At 36.3% G+C, this 16,142-nt stretch overlaps 3 protein-coding genes across 3 annotated transcripts in view; 1 reads left to right on the top strand and 2 right to left on the bottom strand.

Moving 5' to 3' along the window:
- Nucleotides 1-387: 387 nt before the first annotated feature.
- LOC100632489 (meiosis-specific with OB domain-containing protein-like) lies at nt 388-4,327 on the bottom strand. The gene is made up of 13 exons (XM_019994811.1): nt 4,094-4,327; nt 3,768-3,825; nt 3,352-3,483; nt 3,163-3,238; nt 2,453-2,645; nt 2,064-2,164; nt 1,952-2,004; nt 1,807-1,902; nt 1,638-1,727; nt 1,421-1,580; nt 971-1,160; nt 669-755; nt 388-620 (listed from the first exon to the last, which is right to left on the bottom strand). The coding sequence occupies exons 1-13, from the start codon at nt 4,250-4,252 to the stop codon at nt 531-533; spliced, it is 1,485 nt and encodes a 494-aa protein (XP_019850370.1). The 5' UTR covers nt 4,253-4,327; the 3' UTR covers nt 388-530.
- A 50-nt stretch (nt 4,328-4,377) lies between these two features.
- LOC100632364 (N-acetylglucosamine-1-phosphotransferase subunits alpha/beta-like) lies at nt 4,378-14,589 on the top strand. Its single transcript, XM_019994810.1, has 25 exons — nt 4,378-4,571; nt 4,643-4,728; nt 4,908-5,021; nt 5,070-5,114; nt 7,279-7,502; nt 7,678-7,751; nt 7,835-7,978; nt 8,023-8,169; nt 8,325-8,378; nt 8,451-8,582; nt 8,668-8,753; nt 8,838-8,922; nt 9,116-9,314; nt 9,382-9,549; nt 10,669-10,871; nt 10,922-11,035; nt 11,086-11,153; nt 11,282-11,878; nt 12,265-12,417; nt 13,129-13,303; nt 13,374-13,459; nt 13,519-13,582; nt 13,665-13,870; nt 14,135-14,225; nt 14,278-14,589. The coding sequence occupies exons 1-25, from the start codon at nt 4,446-4,448 to the stop codon at nt 14,359-14,361; spliced, it is 3,525 nt and encodes a 1,174-aa protein (XP_019850369.1). The 5' UTR covers nt 4,378-4,445; the 3' UTR covers nt 14,362-14,589.
- LOC100632239 (N-chimaerin-like) overlaps nt 14,556-16,142 on the bottom strand; it is a 4,815-nt gene continuing 3,228 nt past the window's right edge. Inside the window, exons 10-14 of the mRNA XM_003385404.3 lie at nt 15,945-16,037; nt 15,804-15,881; nt 15,318-15,446; nt 15,085-15,190; nt 14,556-14,932 (exon numbers count right to left, since the gene is read on the bottom strand). Of these exons, the coding sequence (XP_003385452.1) occupies nt 14,746-14,932; nt 15,085-15,190; nt 15,318-15,446; nt 15,804-15,881; nt 15,945-16,037 (593 nt within the window). The 3' untranslated portion in view covers nt 14,556-14,745. The remainder of the gene's footprint in view (nt 14,933-15,084; nt 15,191-15,317; nt 15,447-15,803; nt 15,882-15,944; nt 16,038-16,142) is intronic.

The following is a 16,142-nucleotide window of genomic DNA, read 5'->3' as shown; positions in this document are numbered from 1 at the left end:
AATTACTTCTTTCTCACATATCATACACTATTGTAGTATTTCTACACCCAGTAATATGACTACATAGATCTTACAGTCAAACTAACATTCCATTGATTGATTGGATTCAAAAGTTTAGATTTTGACAATCTATCAAGTTGACACAAGTAAGTAGGGCTAAACAAACACTGGACGCATTTTATCTTATATTCCTTGATGTTTACATAGCAGTTATAGCTAATCCATTTTGATACACACACTGATTGACGTATGCACTTTAACAATCAGTATGATAGTATCAGAATGAGTATGCATCTATAATATAATTGTCAACTAACATACTGATAATGATAAAGCATTCATAAATAAAGTGAACGGACTAATAATAATGAATGGTAAATAATTATAATCGGTATAAGGATGAGATTAAAAGATTTGATATCAACACAGAAAGCACACAAATATAATAGGAGCATTTTAATAGATAATACACACCATGGGATTAAAAGATATCGCATTTAAATGTTTTTAGCTTCTTCACTCACTCATTTTTATAAATGCATAACGGCCTCTCGTGGGCTTGCACGCTCAATTTTCAATATGTTGAAATACACCTTGCTATTGTCTCCAAAGCTGTAGGACTAAACCAGGGAGGATAACAATGGCACAATGAACATATGTATCGTTACTTTGATGAACACTTTGTATTTTTCTAAGAGACAAGTGCTTTTCAATAGTGTTCTCTGCTGATTATCAGTACATAAAAAATCAGTCGGCTATAGAAAAAAAAGAGAGATAAAAAAGGAAAAGCTGGTTTACAATATGATGTTAGGCCAGTGTATTGTCAATTTTTAATCAAAAGTGTGGGCAATTTGACCTTTTGATGCATGCTTTCCGCTAAAATAGAACCAGATTCTATTCCAGCTTCAATGTAACGCCAGGACTAGCATAATATTGTAACCAGCTTTTATTTATGATCTTAAATATTTACTGTAATATGTAAGAGATCAATGGCAGCCTGTCCATTAAGTCTCACGCCATCAACAGATCCATGATGATCAGCCAATGTAACGAATAGATCAAACACCACTTCAGGAGCAAAGTCACCAGAGACAATTGTGGGACATGACTGATTGGAGCAGGCTACATCATCTTGACTCACACGAAACTTACAAGATGAACTATTTATTAAGTAAAAACTGATAATAGCAACAGTTAAAAGGTCACTATACACAAGGCAGTTCTCTTGCTTGCAATCTGTGTTTACTTTGATATTGTAAGCAGTGTGTTGCCTAAAATAGAACAACTTTATATTCTAGGCAGCACTGTTGCCTGAACATCAAAGTAACCACAGATTCCCTTCAATAGCATTTGCCTAGTGTACAGTGACCTTTATAGAGGCAATGGATGATCAAGAGGATGTACTAAATGACTAACTGACCATCTTGAGCTAATGACGGTCTGTGGGTCGCTACAATCAATGTCGAGTGACATCAAATAAGCAAAAACTATTCCTCCTCCTCCCTTCATTCTCATTTCCCTACTGTTGTACTTAAAATCTGATAACTGCTTCACCGTGTATACATCACGTATATCATGAACTATAGTATTAGACAAATAAATCAAGTATAATCTGATCCTCTCTCTCTCTCTCTTACTATCTGTTGTGTCTCTGTCTCCTCTTATGCTACCAAAATCCATTTCAACAGTTTGGGCATATTGATACAAAGAATGTGCTTGAGGTGAATCTACATGTATAACAACAATTAATAAATCAAAATGTCATATGTAAGAGCTATTATGCCAATGTCATGATGCTACACTGACCAGGGTTAGTGGTTATGAGTGTTTTACTAGTACAAGTCCCTGTCATCCCATTCTTATAAGAATCAAACGATACCTTGACATCAACAGCAAATACAACTAAAAGACACAGCCTCACATTATAAGTCACAGAATCACTACCACTCACTGTTTTCCTTTGATATCCACGTTTGTGCTAGCGTAATAAGTTCAGAGTCCCACCTACATGTATATAATATGAAATAGGTCATTCACTCCTGTAGAGTGAGCCATGCACTTACAAGAAGAGACTAAAGCTGTTGCAACCTTCATCAAACAAAATCACTTCACATTTGGTTAGGTTCTTCCCAGCCTTTGACATCAATTGCTTCGGAGTACCTACCTACACACACACACAGGCAGGCATAACTCATTAAAAACAAAACTGCTATCAAAGAATGGTAGAATGCATTATAATCACACTTTATTATGATAAAGTAATTTGCTATCTGCAGTACAAAAAGAATAAAAATAGGCAATGTATCAAAATACAATAGTAGTCAGAAAAAGAATTACTACACAAGATTTACACTCTAAGGGCCAATAAAACTGGCAGAAAGACTGGCTCAATAGTACTATACTATGCATGAAAGTGAGTGAGTCATTATAATCGAGTGGATCATTCATTTACATTGCCAACAATAGCCAATATGTTGATGTATGATCCATCCAAGTTCTGCCAGTGAGCATGAATGTCACTGAGTATGTAATAATCACTGGTTGAGCGTAGAGGGATGTGAGCCAATGACATGTACTGCTCGGGATTGACTCCATTGTAGAGGGAAACGGACGAATGAGTCTCACTGAGCGTCAGTTGAAAGGGACTGGGATTTGTATATTGTGGAGAGGAACAAAGAGAAGAGAGAGAGAGGGAGCCAGAGACAGGGGGCGGCGAGAGAGACTGGGGAGAGAGAGAGAGTGGGGAGAGAGAGAGAGGGGAGAGAGAGAGATATGTCACCTACTCTTTACTCTCACTCTCTCTTCTCTCATTATACACATCCTAGACTCTTAGTCAGGGTTTCCCGCAGCTTCGTGTCAATGGATTGTCAATTTGCTTAAAAATTGGGCCAAAGACCCTGTACCATAATAGTACAGGCTACAACGTATTTGGACGAAAGATAAAATTCTCCATTTTTAACAATTTTTCCTGATGCATATACATGTTCTTATGTTGTGTAGAAAGTTTGAACTGATTCCAATCAAAATTGGATTTTTTACGAGTTTTTGAAGTTGCTCCAACTGTATTCTAGCTTGCTTAGCAGAAACCCTGGTCCTAGTGTCTAACACTCTTATACTGCTATTGCTATACAGCCTATACATGTATTGTACATGTATGTGGACCTTGGTGTCCAAGGGCTCCACTTGTCTTCGCTGTCTCCTACTGGTTTACTACCCACTTGACAGTTGCAGATCTCAACTAAGAGAAACATAAAAATAATATTAGTATATTTATCAATTCAAGGAGCTAGGGCAATAATCAAATCAAAGTCTTGAATCACTGATGCTTGATATAATAGTGGATGATCTTACTAATGTCATATATTTTGAATGAAGAAGAAAGACTACTGATGTAGGCCTCACTCCCCCAGCATGTTACATTGATATAGTCACTGGGGGAGTCCCGTATTGTGAATGCTGATTTGTATCTGTACGCACCAGGATCTATAATAATGATGATAATAAATAATAATAATAATAATAATAATAATAATAATAATAATAATAATGAAGATAATATAATGATAGTAATGATGATGATAATAATTTTAAAAAATAATAACAATAAAATTAGTAATAGTAAGAATGATTTAAAATTAAATTTTTAATGACAAAATTATTAAAACAGTTGGCTACACATAGCAAGTTGTTGTTTCTAATAATTCAATATTAATATGATCATAATCTTAACAGAAATCATATTTATGATAAATTAAATATCAACTTACTTTTCTTGTCAGGGAATGAGTGTATAGCTTGTTTATTGATAACAAGTCCAATGACAGCCTAATTAACACATAACGGAACCATAATGCATCATATAACACTTATAAATTCTATTGCTAAAAATCCTGGATAAACCCCACTTATGCACAATTGCACATAATAATAATAATGATAATAATAATAATAAATAATAATAATAATATCATTAATATGCACAACCATAGATATTAGAGTAAATAATGGCACAATAAAACAAAGATCACACCCACAAATGGGTGTGTCATGCAAATGGCCAGTGGCCAATAGCCATGACGTTGTAAGCTCTTACTGTATTGGATAAGTGTGGTTGAAGGTGTCTTATGTTTGTCACTTTGTTCCCTATTTCTCTTTGCTCTATCATCTCATTACTAGTAGACTGGGCCTCTATCATATTCCTCTTAACACTGAATCTTCTGCTAGGAGCTGGGTTTGGATTAAAATTAGCCATTTTTTGTTAAAACTAGTCTGCACTGCACTCCCTGCATGCAAGATTGCAGTCTGCAGCTGATAATTAAAATGGGCGGAGGAACTAAATTTTAGACCCTGCCCATTTTTTGAGAAAGCTCATAATTTTGGCCTTTCGATCGATTCAAAATTTGAGAGATAGCCGTCACGTGTAGTACAAAAAGTAGCTCTTGACAATGGAGGGTCCAGCTAGTAAGGTTTTACAAAGAAAGCTCTACTCCTGGCTCTCTTCAAGGAAGGGAATACCTCTCTGCATCTTTGGACTCTTGCTCCTCGCTATCTCGGCATTTCAGTTTGGAGAGGTGACGTTTTTTGATAGAAATGTTGACTAATCAGCCACACCCACTTTATTTCTCTCTCCTTTTCTCTCCAGGTTCTCCTCTCCTGGAGTAAAGAGAGATATGCTGCTCAGTTTAGTATCCACCACGACAACATTGCTGGCACCTCTTTCGAGAAATTGTAAGTTTTATTCTACATCCTCTCATAAATGGCCACCATTGTCTCATTATATCTCTGCAAACTACTGGTAAACAGCTTAATCTTTCAGTGATTAATATTTATTTATTTAATTTTTTCGTTGTGTATTTTGTTTATTTGAAGGCTTTTCTAATCATTTTATCACACTCTTCTTTTCATAGTATGACACCAGACTTACCCATTGATATTGTCTATACATGGGTCAATGGGTCTGATCCACGTCTGCTTGCAGAACTTAAAATCCTGAGACAGGAAGTTGTTGAGTTAGAAGAAGAGTAAGTTTTTTTATAAATACTAAGAAATTGTGCTATTGCCATGCTTAGGGAAAAGAAACTGAAACAGAACAATAATGCAACTAATATAACAAGGTATGACAGTAACTAGAACATTTTGGTTGCAATATCCAAACTTTCTATATAATGCAACACAAGAACCATTAGAAAATGCAATAAAAATGAAGAATTCTCTTCCAGCCATTTAAAAAGTAATATATCAGTTTCTAATTAGACGGCTTGAACTTTGATCAGTGTTGCAAAAATTTAGCCACATGACCCTTCTAAAATTTTATATCAATTTGCTCTCTGAATTTTGTTATTGCATGTAGTAGGTATGGTAGAATATTCATTATTATTGTATTCATGTCCATGTGACAGTTCTTCTATTGATATTCAATGCTTTGTTAATGTGTGTGTCCGGCCTTGTTTACTGTCAGTCACAAACCCATCCTCCTAAGCTATGGAGAAGACTAAAGAAGTTTATGAGGTGAATGAGCTGCAGGAATATGATGAGGACAAAGGATACGAACCTTTTGTTAACAATATAGTCAATTCTTCGATGCAGAAACCCTTTCTACCTCTTCCTGCTAAAATAGGCCTTGCTTGTATTATATTGGTTGGGTTTTTGATTCTCCTGGCTATTCTTGTTCTTCAGATAATAGCTGTGACAAAGCCTTCTGATGCTCAGCCTCCAGTCTGTACATGCAGTTGTCCTAGTGTAGGCGCCACTAGTGGTACTACTGGGCCAGCTCCTAACTGTAGTATAGTTCCTAATGATTGGTCTGATGTGGTCCAAAGTGATATTAATATTGTAAAGAAAGTGCTTCAAACTCAAGTGAGCAAATTGGTCAATGCATCTGATGATGCTGCAGGGAAAATTGATGACATTCGTAGCTTTGCTGAGATCCAGACGGACAAATGCATGAACAATACAATGGACGTGGGTAAGATATTGGAGACTACTGGAAACTCGGCACAAAAACTGGTTAACATTGTCAATACTCTCTCTAATCTACAAGACACTGGGACCTCTACTGCTGGAGTGGCTGATAGTATATTACTAGTAGCACAAGAACTACTGGAGCTACATAATGACTCATCTGCTCTCCCTACATCTTGCAAGCAAATCAAAGAACAACAGCCTAACAGTCCATCAGGTGTGTATATATTAGCTGCTACTGATGGGACTAGCACTTACAACACTTACTGTAACATGGGCCAGCTGTGTGGTTCAGGAGGAGGATGGACAAGACTAGCATATCTGGATATGAGTGACTCTACACAGAGCTGTCCTTCTGGGTTTAGACTGTACCAGTCAGGAAGTGTCAGAGCTTGTGGTAGACCAGTATCAAGCGTTGGTAGCTGTGTATCAGTTCAGTACCCATCTAATGGGCTGAGATACTCCCAGATATGTGGCCAAGTATTGGGATACCAGTTTGGCTCAACTAATGCCATTGGCGTATCAACTACTAACATTAATTCTTATTATGTTGATGGTGTTAGTATCACTCGTGGGTCTCCTCGTCAACATGTCTGGACGCTAATGGCTGGACTGTACGAGAGTCATCCTGATGTAATTCATAACTGTCCTTGTGGGGGTGCAACTAAAGCCATTCCTTCTTTCATTGGTACTAACTACTTCTGTGAGTCTGGTAATCCTACCACTGGCTGGTCATCATCACTCTATTTGTCCGACCCATTGTGGGACGGGCAGGGTTGTGGATCTCTGGAAGGTAATTGCTGTGGAGTGGCTGGTCTTCCTTGGTTCCACAGGGACTATGCTACGCAGTCCTTTAACGATTATCTTGAGATGAGAGTCTGTGGAGATCAGGATACATACAATGAGGACAACCCTGTTGCATTTTATGAAATTTATGTTAAATAATTATTATTACGATTGTGTAGAGATGATGCACTGATATTTTGTTGTACTTTCATGTTGTTTTATTAGTTTTACTACTATTAGTCTTCCCCTTACTCATTATCCAAAGCAATTGATCACACTATAATGAAATACCACGTACTACGTATATATAATACGTATTTATATTGATAATTTCATTATAATTGGAACAAAGAAATGTCGTCCATACCTTATAAAGCACAATTGGTATGTGTGACATATGACAGCAACCCACACAAGTACTACTAAAATAACAGTAACAAATAAGTTAATGAGTCTTTGGGCTAATTTATTGATATTCTTGCAATGCTGTTTTTTATTTCTACATTTTAAATATATCTCATTTCTTTTTAGAGTGGCGACTCCCACCCCAACACAGTGTCCATTCAAGCACTGCATCCCATGGAAGTCACTGATAGTTGATGCTACCAACCTCTCCTCCTCACTCTCTCTCTCTTCCTTCTCTCAAGAGTTTCCAAGCATACATCCGAGCGACATATTAAATATTTATTATCTCAATACTACCGGGGGCCATGCTCCACCTGTTTATGCTGTTAGGATGCCAACAGAAGATAGAGGTACTTCTTTTTATTATTTATTTATTAATTTATTTATGCATAAAGTGAGAGAGAGATGTGTGTGCATTTAAGATGTTTTTTGCATAGTGTTGTACATGTACTAGTTAATTATATTCAAATTTTTACTTAGTATTTATGAATCAAAACTAAACCTCTCTCTCTTTCTCTTCTTTAGTATCATCGTACTTACTTAATTCATCACTGACTTCTTATGATGGGCACATTGTCTCTATAACAAGAGGCTTCTTGGTAAAATAACATTCCAAGTATAAAATTTACCATTCTCTATCTTCTCTTGCCCTCTATTGCTTTATCTTTATATATTATTATAGTCTTCTGACCCATTGTTAGTGAGTGGTGTAGCAATCAACCAGTCTTTAATGTTTTCCTCTCCCCATCTCTTCCCTAACAACTTAACCATCAAAGAATTAATAACATCAACTCTTCACTCATTAAACATTGGATTGATAACAGAGGTACATGCATATTCTAACCTTATGATATCTTATGTCTCCTTTAGTTGGAGATACCTATTCGCAGTATTGGTGTGGCTTTTATTCAAAAGTTCGATGTGGGAAGGCTTCTACATAGCCTAAACGCTACATTTATGAATGAGACACTGTTGTTTCACTTACCTCATGCAATATGGCTACCAATGACACCAGAAGTAAGTTCTTTCTAAATATAGAATCCACCATACTTGTTACTAAATATAGCATTTAGCATTATTACATAGTTCTTAATTCCTAAATATAAAATTAAATTTAATATAGTTACGCCTGTATTGCATCACAGTGTCATATTTATGCTCTCTTTTATTAGGAGAAGGAGACAAAGAATGATATTATTTCATCAAATAGATTCCAAGACAACGAAGTATGTCCTTATTTATGCATGTAGTTTTTCAATTTTTGTAATTTTTCAACGTGTCTCTCCTTTTTTCTTTAGGAATTGCGTTATTCTTTAAGATCAGTGGAGCGCTATGCTCCCTGGATAAGACGTATTTATATTGTAACTAATGGGCAGATACCTCACTGGCTTAATCTTGATAATCCAAGAATATCAGTAGTCACTCATCAAGTGAGTGAGCACTATGGGGTTCTAAATATTTAATATAATATTTAATTGTATTAATATGATATTTGATGTAATGTGATATTTTTAGGATATTTTTGTAAACAAGTCTCATTTGCCTTGCTATAGTTCTCCTGCTATTGAGAGCCATTTGCACAGAATACCAGGACTAAGCAAGTATTGTAGACAGTCTTTACTTCTCTCTTAATTCTTATCTCCCTATCCCCCTCTCTCTCTCCCCTCTCTCCCCTCTCTCTTTAGGTATTTCTTGTATCTCAATGATGATGTTATGTTTGGTAATGATATTTGGCCTCACGATTTCTTTACTCCAGAAGGAGGGCAAAGAGTAAGCCAATACAACACCTAATAATAACCATCCACTACTTAACTATACTTTATTGTAATCATTATATTCTTCTCTCTTTCTCTCTCTCTCTCTCTCTCCTTCCCTCCCTCCCTCCTTCCCTCCCTCCCCCCTCTCTCTCTCCCTCTTTCTCTCTCTCTCTCCCTCTTCCTCTTTCTTTCTCTTTCTTCTTTAGATTTTTCTAAGTTGGTCTGTACCCAATTGTGCCGAAGGCTGTCCTAGTAATTGGATCAGAGATAAATATTGTGACACAGCCTGTAATGTATCTTCCTGTGATTGGGATGGAGGTGATTGCATTAATGCTACCAGACCTGGCCCAGTCGGCTCCAGATCATGGGGCACTTATCGTAGAACTAGTGACTATTGCAGCTCAGGTAAAGAGGGGAGAGAGAGAGTGAGAGGGTGAGAACGTACATTTTCTATCTTTATCTTTTTTCTTAGGTTGTTTAAACACATGGATTGGCGATAGGTATTGCGACAATTCCTGCAATGTCTTCAAGTGTGGCTATGATGCTGGGGATTGTGGCATTGACCAACTAAATGAGATTTATTCGGTTAGTGTGACAAACACCTCGTCATCTACTCCGCCCGTCTTTGTTATACCACTTGGTAATACTTTTTTAATCATATTATTTACTATATTGTATTATCTATTATTGTATTATTATGTCATCATTGTTGGCTTTTGTGTGGTCAGTGGATAATATCATTGGCTCTTGTTTTAATTGGGAAATTGATAATGTAATAAAAGCCAGACAAAATACACATGTATTTGATTTCGCCAAAATGACTAGGAGAGAATTCTCAATTTCCATAATTTTTCTGATATGTTTTTGTGCTGCATAAAAAGTTTGAGCATGTATCAAAAATGAAATAAAAATTTGTGGCAATTTCGGAGCCATTTTTCGGAAAAAACCATGGGCTATAGCCTTTGGTATTTGTTAAAAATTGGCCATTTAAAAAATGGTCATAACTCAAATTTTTATTACACTTTCTGATACATATTGATGTCCTTATGCTGTGTAGAAAGTTTGAGCCGATTCCGATAAAAAATTTTTGAGGTGATTTCGGAGCCATTTTTTGAAAAAAACCATGGGCTATAGCCTTGGGTAATTTTCAGAATTTTGACATTTTCTTAAAATGGCCATAACTTGAAGAATTGAAGTCGGAATCAGCTCAAACTTTCTACACAGCATAAGGACGTCAATATGTATCAGAAAATGTAATAAAAATTTGGGGTGATTTTGGAGCCATTTTTCAGAAAAAACCATGGGCTATAGCCTTGGGTATTTTTTAAAAATTGGCCATTTTTAAAAAATGGTCATAACTCAAAAATTTCTTATCGGAATCAGCTCAAACTTTCTACACAGCATAAGAACATCAATATGTATCAGAAAATGTAATAAAAATTTGAGGTGATTTTTTAGCCATTTTTCGGAAAAAAACCATGGGCTATAGCCTTGGGTATTTTTCAGAATTTTGACATTTTCTTAAAATGGCCGTAACTTGAAGAATTGAAGTCGGAATCAGCTCAAACTTTCTACACAGCATAAGGACGTCAATATGTATCAGAAAATGTAATAAAAATTTGGGGTCATTTTGGAGCCATTTTTTGAAAAAAACCATGGGCTATAGCCTTGGGTATAAAGCATGCTATTCAGGGTGCTTTTTGAAAACCCTGCTTTTTTAGTGATGTATTATTGCACATTGTTGTGTCCATTTGTTTAGAAACACAAGCAGTGTATTTCAATCTCTCCTCCATATTTTATAACCGCTCCATCACTGCGGCTACCCACACTCCCTCCCCAATCATAAGGACTGCCATCGTTGCTCAAAAATTCAAAATCTTATCGCTAACTTTTTCATCCAATGTCTCACGAAACTCCTCCCACTTTATAATCAAGAGCAAAGTCAAAGAAACAGAGATATCTGTGAGTTATGGCCACGCCAATTCTGACCACACACTTTTATGTCTCCTCAGGTTGAGTTCATAGTCGTTGCTGACACTAAGACAGTTAACTTCTCTTCATTATTGAAAGATAAATCTTACGGGAAGTGGAGCTTTCCTCATTATAATAATGTCACTCAACCAAGCGTAATAAAAATAATAAAATTAATCATTTAATTAATTATTTTTTTGGTTAGTTTATGCACGAGGTGTCTGTGAGGATAATGGATCATGATAAAAGGATTGGATCCTGGTTTACTGAAAGGTATTGATCGTCATCATATTATTGACATTTATCTCTTACTATTTTCTCCTACTCTAAACCTTTCTCTTTCTCTCTTTCCCCCTCCCTCTCTCTCTCTCTCTCTCTCTCTCTCTCTCTCTCTATTCCAGGCCCACAATGACTCATATTCCTACTCCTCCCAGTGTCTCAACCCTCACTAATTACACAGTCACTAACCTCACCCTCCTCCCTCCCTCAGTCGCCAGTGCGTACAGTCAGTTAGAGCAAGAGTGGACTGATGGTGACCTAACTCGGAGAGGATTCCTCAAAAAGAAATCGACCCTCCTTCAACCTTACTCCCACCTTCCTTGTGTCCACTCCTATACTGTGCAACTAGGAGCTGATGGACAGGTTCACACCGAGTCTAAAATTAGCTCGCATGTTACTAAAAATAGTAACACTTATTACAGTCACCCCACCCACACGCGTAGTGAGCTCTCACATAAAACCCGTCGTCTCCTCAGCGAGTCTAACTTCCCCTCTAGCTGGTTGCCGTGGGAACGCTATGGGGTTTTCCCCGTCTCGGAAGAGTCATCACTCTACCAGATGTCCCCCCAAAAGAGGCGGAGACTTCTCGATACTTTTGCCGAGTCGCTGCGCTACGTAAACCTTCTTTACACGAGGGAGTACGGGCGGGAAGCTCGCAAGGTACCTGCCCACATGCCGCACATGATCAATAAAGAAATAATGACAGAGCTACAGGCAAAGTTAGTCTGTGATGTAAAATTTTGATATCAAATCGTGTAAGAAAAGGTTGTCTTTTATTAGCTGTGGCATGCTGTTTCCTTAACCTACCGTATCTAATTAGGAAAATTCTTTGTCATATTTTCCCTCAGTACATTATTATAGTGACCATTTAATGACTTCCTGTAGATACTCAATGTGACTGGCATTTACTGTCACTATCATAATTACATGTAATTAGTATTGATATTATTATTATTATAACCTTTTTAAAATATGATTAATAATAATAATATTATTATAGCCTAGCAAATGAAATTATTTTGTCATTAATTGTTATAACAGCTTATAGTAATGCTCCTACAATTAAATTAATAATAATAACATTATTATTTATTATTATTTATAGGTATTCTGAACAATTTGACAAGACCTCTTCTCACAGACTAAGAAACAAGGAAGACATGCAATACTCCTTCTCTTACTTCTACTACCTCATCGGAGAGAAAACCGTCATTCCAGTATCCACCATATTCAATGAAATGGACACTGATAAATCCGGGTATACCATATCATTATTAACCAGTGTAGTACATGCATAATGAAATGGATACAGTATAATCTTACCAGTAGACTTATAGATACATGTACATGTACGTATTAAGTTTGTAACAAAACCGTTTCAGTATGCTTAGTCCAACTGAAGAGCTTACTCTATATATTTAATTGCTTCTTGTCTTTGAACTGCATGGAGCTCTGTCTCACCCTCTAAGTGTTTGGGTTAACTCTTAATTATAATCACCACCAGGCCCTAAACAGCATCCACCCATTCAGAGGATACCATTCAGAGATAGACACGAAATTAGATTATTGTCATATTAGGGGACGGAGACTTTCGTTGTACATGTACATGTACACATAATTATTACATGTGGGAATCTGTACACACAATTATTACATGTGGGAATTAATTCTTTGTTATTATTTTGTAATGTTTTGATATATTTTGTGTCATCGTGTTGGTGTGTCCTGTTAATGAATATGTACAAATTTGTTAGTTTTTGTTGTCCATGCAAAACCCACTGTATATGGCATGCCTAGGTACATGTACATGTACATGTAGTTGTGATACAAATTTATGTAGTACAGTAATAAGATACTGTTTAATACAAGGGTATGATGATTACTGTAGTACATACATGTACATGTATAGATATGTCAATGTAAGTAATTAAAGGTGAATCTTATATTGATAATTGTTTTATTTTCGTAGTATATTGTCAGTGAGGGAGCTGAGGACGCTCTTGGTTAGGTTGAAAGGCGTTCCACTGACTGCTAGTGTCATTGATGATTTCGAGGGAGTTTTAAAGGATTGTGCTTTGAAGTATAATCATAGTTTGCCGTCAGTTGATCCACTGGAGTATGAGACTCACTATGATCCCAACTTGGTAATAGTAATAGTATTAGTTTCTGAGTTTAAGCATGTGTGTTTCTCTCTCCCTCTCTCTCCTTTTATAGCCCCTCCTAACTTTAGAGTTTGTTGCTAATTGTACTGAGCTCGTGAAGATGATCAATAAAACATATGGATCAAAAAACAGATTCAAGTCAGTCCATGTCACTATGTTATTATTACATGTGTTTTATTGTATACCCAATCCCACAGGTATGTTGAATTAGATGGAGAACACGACGTTAATTTTAAAATGCTACATCACAACAGCACAGTCGTAAGTGCATCCCATTTTGCCACATCACTATAATTCACCTTATCTTAGTCAAGTCATCAAAATATTTTGAATAATTTTGTAGGTATTGTCAAAATTAGATGAAGTCCGAAAGTCTCAGAAGAAATTCATTTGTCTAAATGATAATTTGGACCACACGTCGGAGGACAGCAGAATGGCTGCCCTCATTTTGCAGGACTTTTACGAGTCATACTTTCCAATACAGTCACAGTTTGAGCTACCAGCAAACTATAGGAACAGGTTCCTTTATGTGGAGGACCTGGAAGAGTGGTGAGAGTGGGGGGGGGTTATTTAGGGTGTCGTGAGAAGGAGTGAGGGAGAGAAGAGGAGGGATAGTACTGGTAAGGGGCAAGTTTTTCAAAAATAAACATGATGAAAGGGAGAGATAGACAAAAGAAAATACTGAGAAAGATACACTAATAACTCATAGAAAGATATCGTTGTTAATATAACAACAGTTAAAGACACAAAATAAGACGGCGATAGCCTAAATAGCCCATCATTGGATGAGATTATTTTTGTTATTATTTAAAGGTTACAAAATAGACGAATCATGCAAGTACTCCTACAGTTAATATGTGTTGCGCTGGTCCTAGTATGTCTCTTTTCAGTGTTTTATGGAAAGGTAAATCTTCCACTAATTAGCCTCCCCTAATTATCAATCTATTGTCCTTAAGATTATTCAGTGTAGGAGAAAGGTCGGGCGCTGTATTCAAAACTGTTTTCAAGGGAACAGGTCGGGTCGACTGTCAACAGTATGATAATGATGGCAGAATATTAATAAAAGTTATATATATGTATATCTCTCGAAGTACATACAATAAACTGAATCAGTTCTTTTATATTATAATTTATATTTCAATAATTTACCAATAAATTATTATTATTATTATTATTGTACAGGATTTGTATATAATATATGGAACACAGAGAGAGAAAGAAAGAAAAGACATAATGTTAACACACAATCACAAACAGATAGATCAACAGAAGACTCACAATAAATGATAGTACAAAAGAATGAGGAGAGAGAGAGAGATACACTGTAGTACTATATACTCATGTATTCGTAGAATTCACAAGAGGGAGAGGAATAAATGGAGGCATGAGGTTTAAAAAAAACAGAGTCCTAATCACACTAATAACTAATACAACGCTGGGAAGAGAACGTCGTAATGAGAGATGAGAAGTTCTGTGATTTTCTTTTGTTCCGGTAGCTTTATCATTGCCGTGAGTTGGTCGGCATTGGCTGGTGGTCTCATTAGAGATGGAGCAAACACAACTGCTAGATTTTTAGAGTCCATCCTATTCTTCTTACTCTCCCTCTGTACACTGTGGAGAGATAAGGATTCATTATTAATAAATAATTCCTTATAAGCATAACAATTCAATATCTAATAGTGTGCAGGCTTGTTCACACTTCTAATATATACACATAACAATTTTATTAGCAAATAGTAAAGTGTGTGATTGCTATTCCTCACTTGTAGAGATGTTTCATTAAGAATTTGAGTGTGTTATAATGGGGAGGAGGTATCCTAGTCAGTATCACACGAACAGTCTCTAGTGTCTCCTCCTGAGTAGCACATCCTTTGAAAGAAAAAGAAAAGGAGTGTATTTAGTAATTTTTTTGTGTACTGCTTCATTACACAATACAGTATTTAACATGTTGCATTGAGACCCATTATAGGTCCTATTATCACTAGTAAGGACTTACTGGCTGCAATGAGTACAAGGTCAAAGCTGTCAAAAGGTATGAGAGGGATGGGGAGCTCTCGGAAATAAAGCTTGAGGGCACCAGCAATGGCATGAGGGTCTTCATAGGAGCCCAGATTAACGTTTATTTCTATAAAAATATAAATATAATATATTGATGTGTGAACTTATGATTCATGACTGTGCTTATGTGTACTGTGTGTTTTTGTATGGAGTGCACACACACACAACCGGGTCCTTATTAGGCTGTGAGATAGAGTGATACAGAGACAGCTTGTGTGTGCATGTTTATAATTGGTACAATAATATTATTATTATGCTTATTATTGCTGGAGAAATTACAAAAACTATGCCCAAATGTTGACTTGTAACAAATAATATAATTTCATTTCCTTGTGATGTTACCTTCCTTATATGTAAGTATGTATCCTACTATTACATGTACATTGTATCTCTCTCTCTCTCTCTCTCTCTCCTCTCTACTCACCACTATCAAATTGTTTCTTTATTTCCAGAATTTCCATGGCTTTCCCAGGTATTCTGTATATCCCTTCAATCCCAAGACCTTTAGAAACAAAAACAACATCATAATGACATAAAATATTCTCCTTGTCCTCCTCTCCCCTACCTCTACTCTCCAGCTCCTCAATGCAGTGCTTCACAACAATTGGTATCTTTGTACTGTAGACCCTGAGGAGTGTGGTAAGGTCAACACCATAGACTAATGAGAGAAGGACAGAAAGTAGTAATAATGTAATATCAATACAATAATGTGATAATAATAAACAGAGGCCAGGATGTTATGTGAAGCCACTAATGGTATCAG

Source organism: Amphimedon queenslandica, unplaced genomic scaffold (genome assembly GCF_000090795.2).
Source record: "Amphimedon queenslandica unplaced genomic scaffold, v1.1 AMPQUscaffold_13465, whole genome shotgun sequence".
In the NCBI taxonomy this organism is placed as follows: Eukaryota; Metazoa; Porifera; class Demospongiae; order Haplosclerida; family Niphatidae; genus Amphimedon; species Amphimedon queenslandica.
Note: the sequence above shows the minus strand (reverse complement) of the source record. Positions and strands in the feature narration are given on the sequence as shown.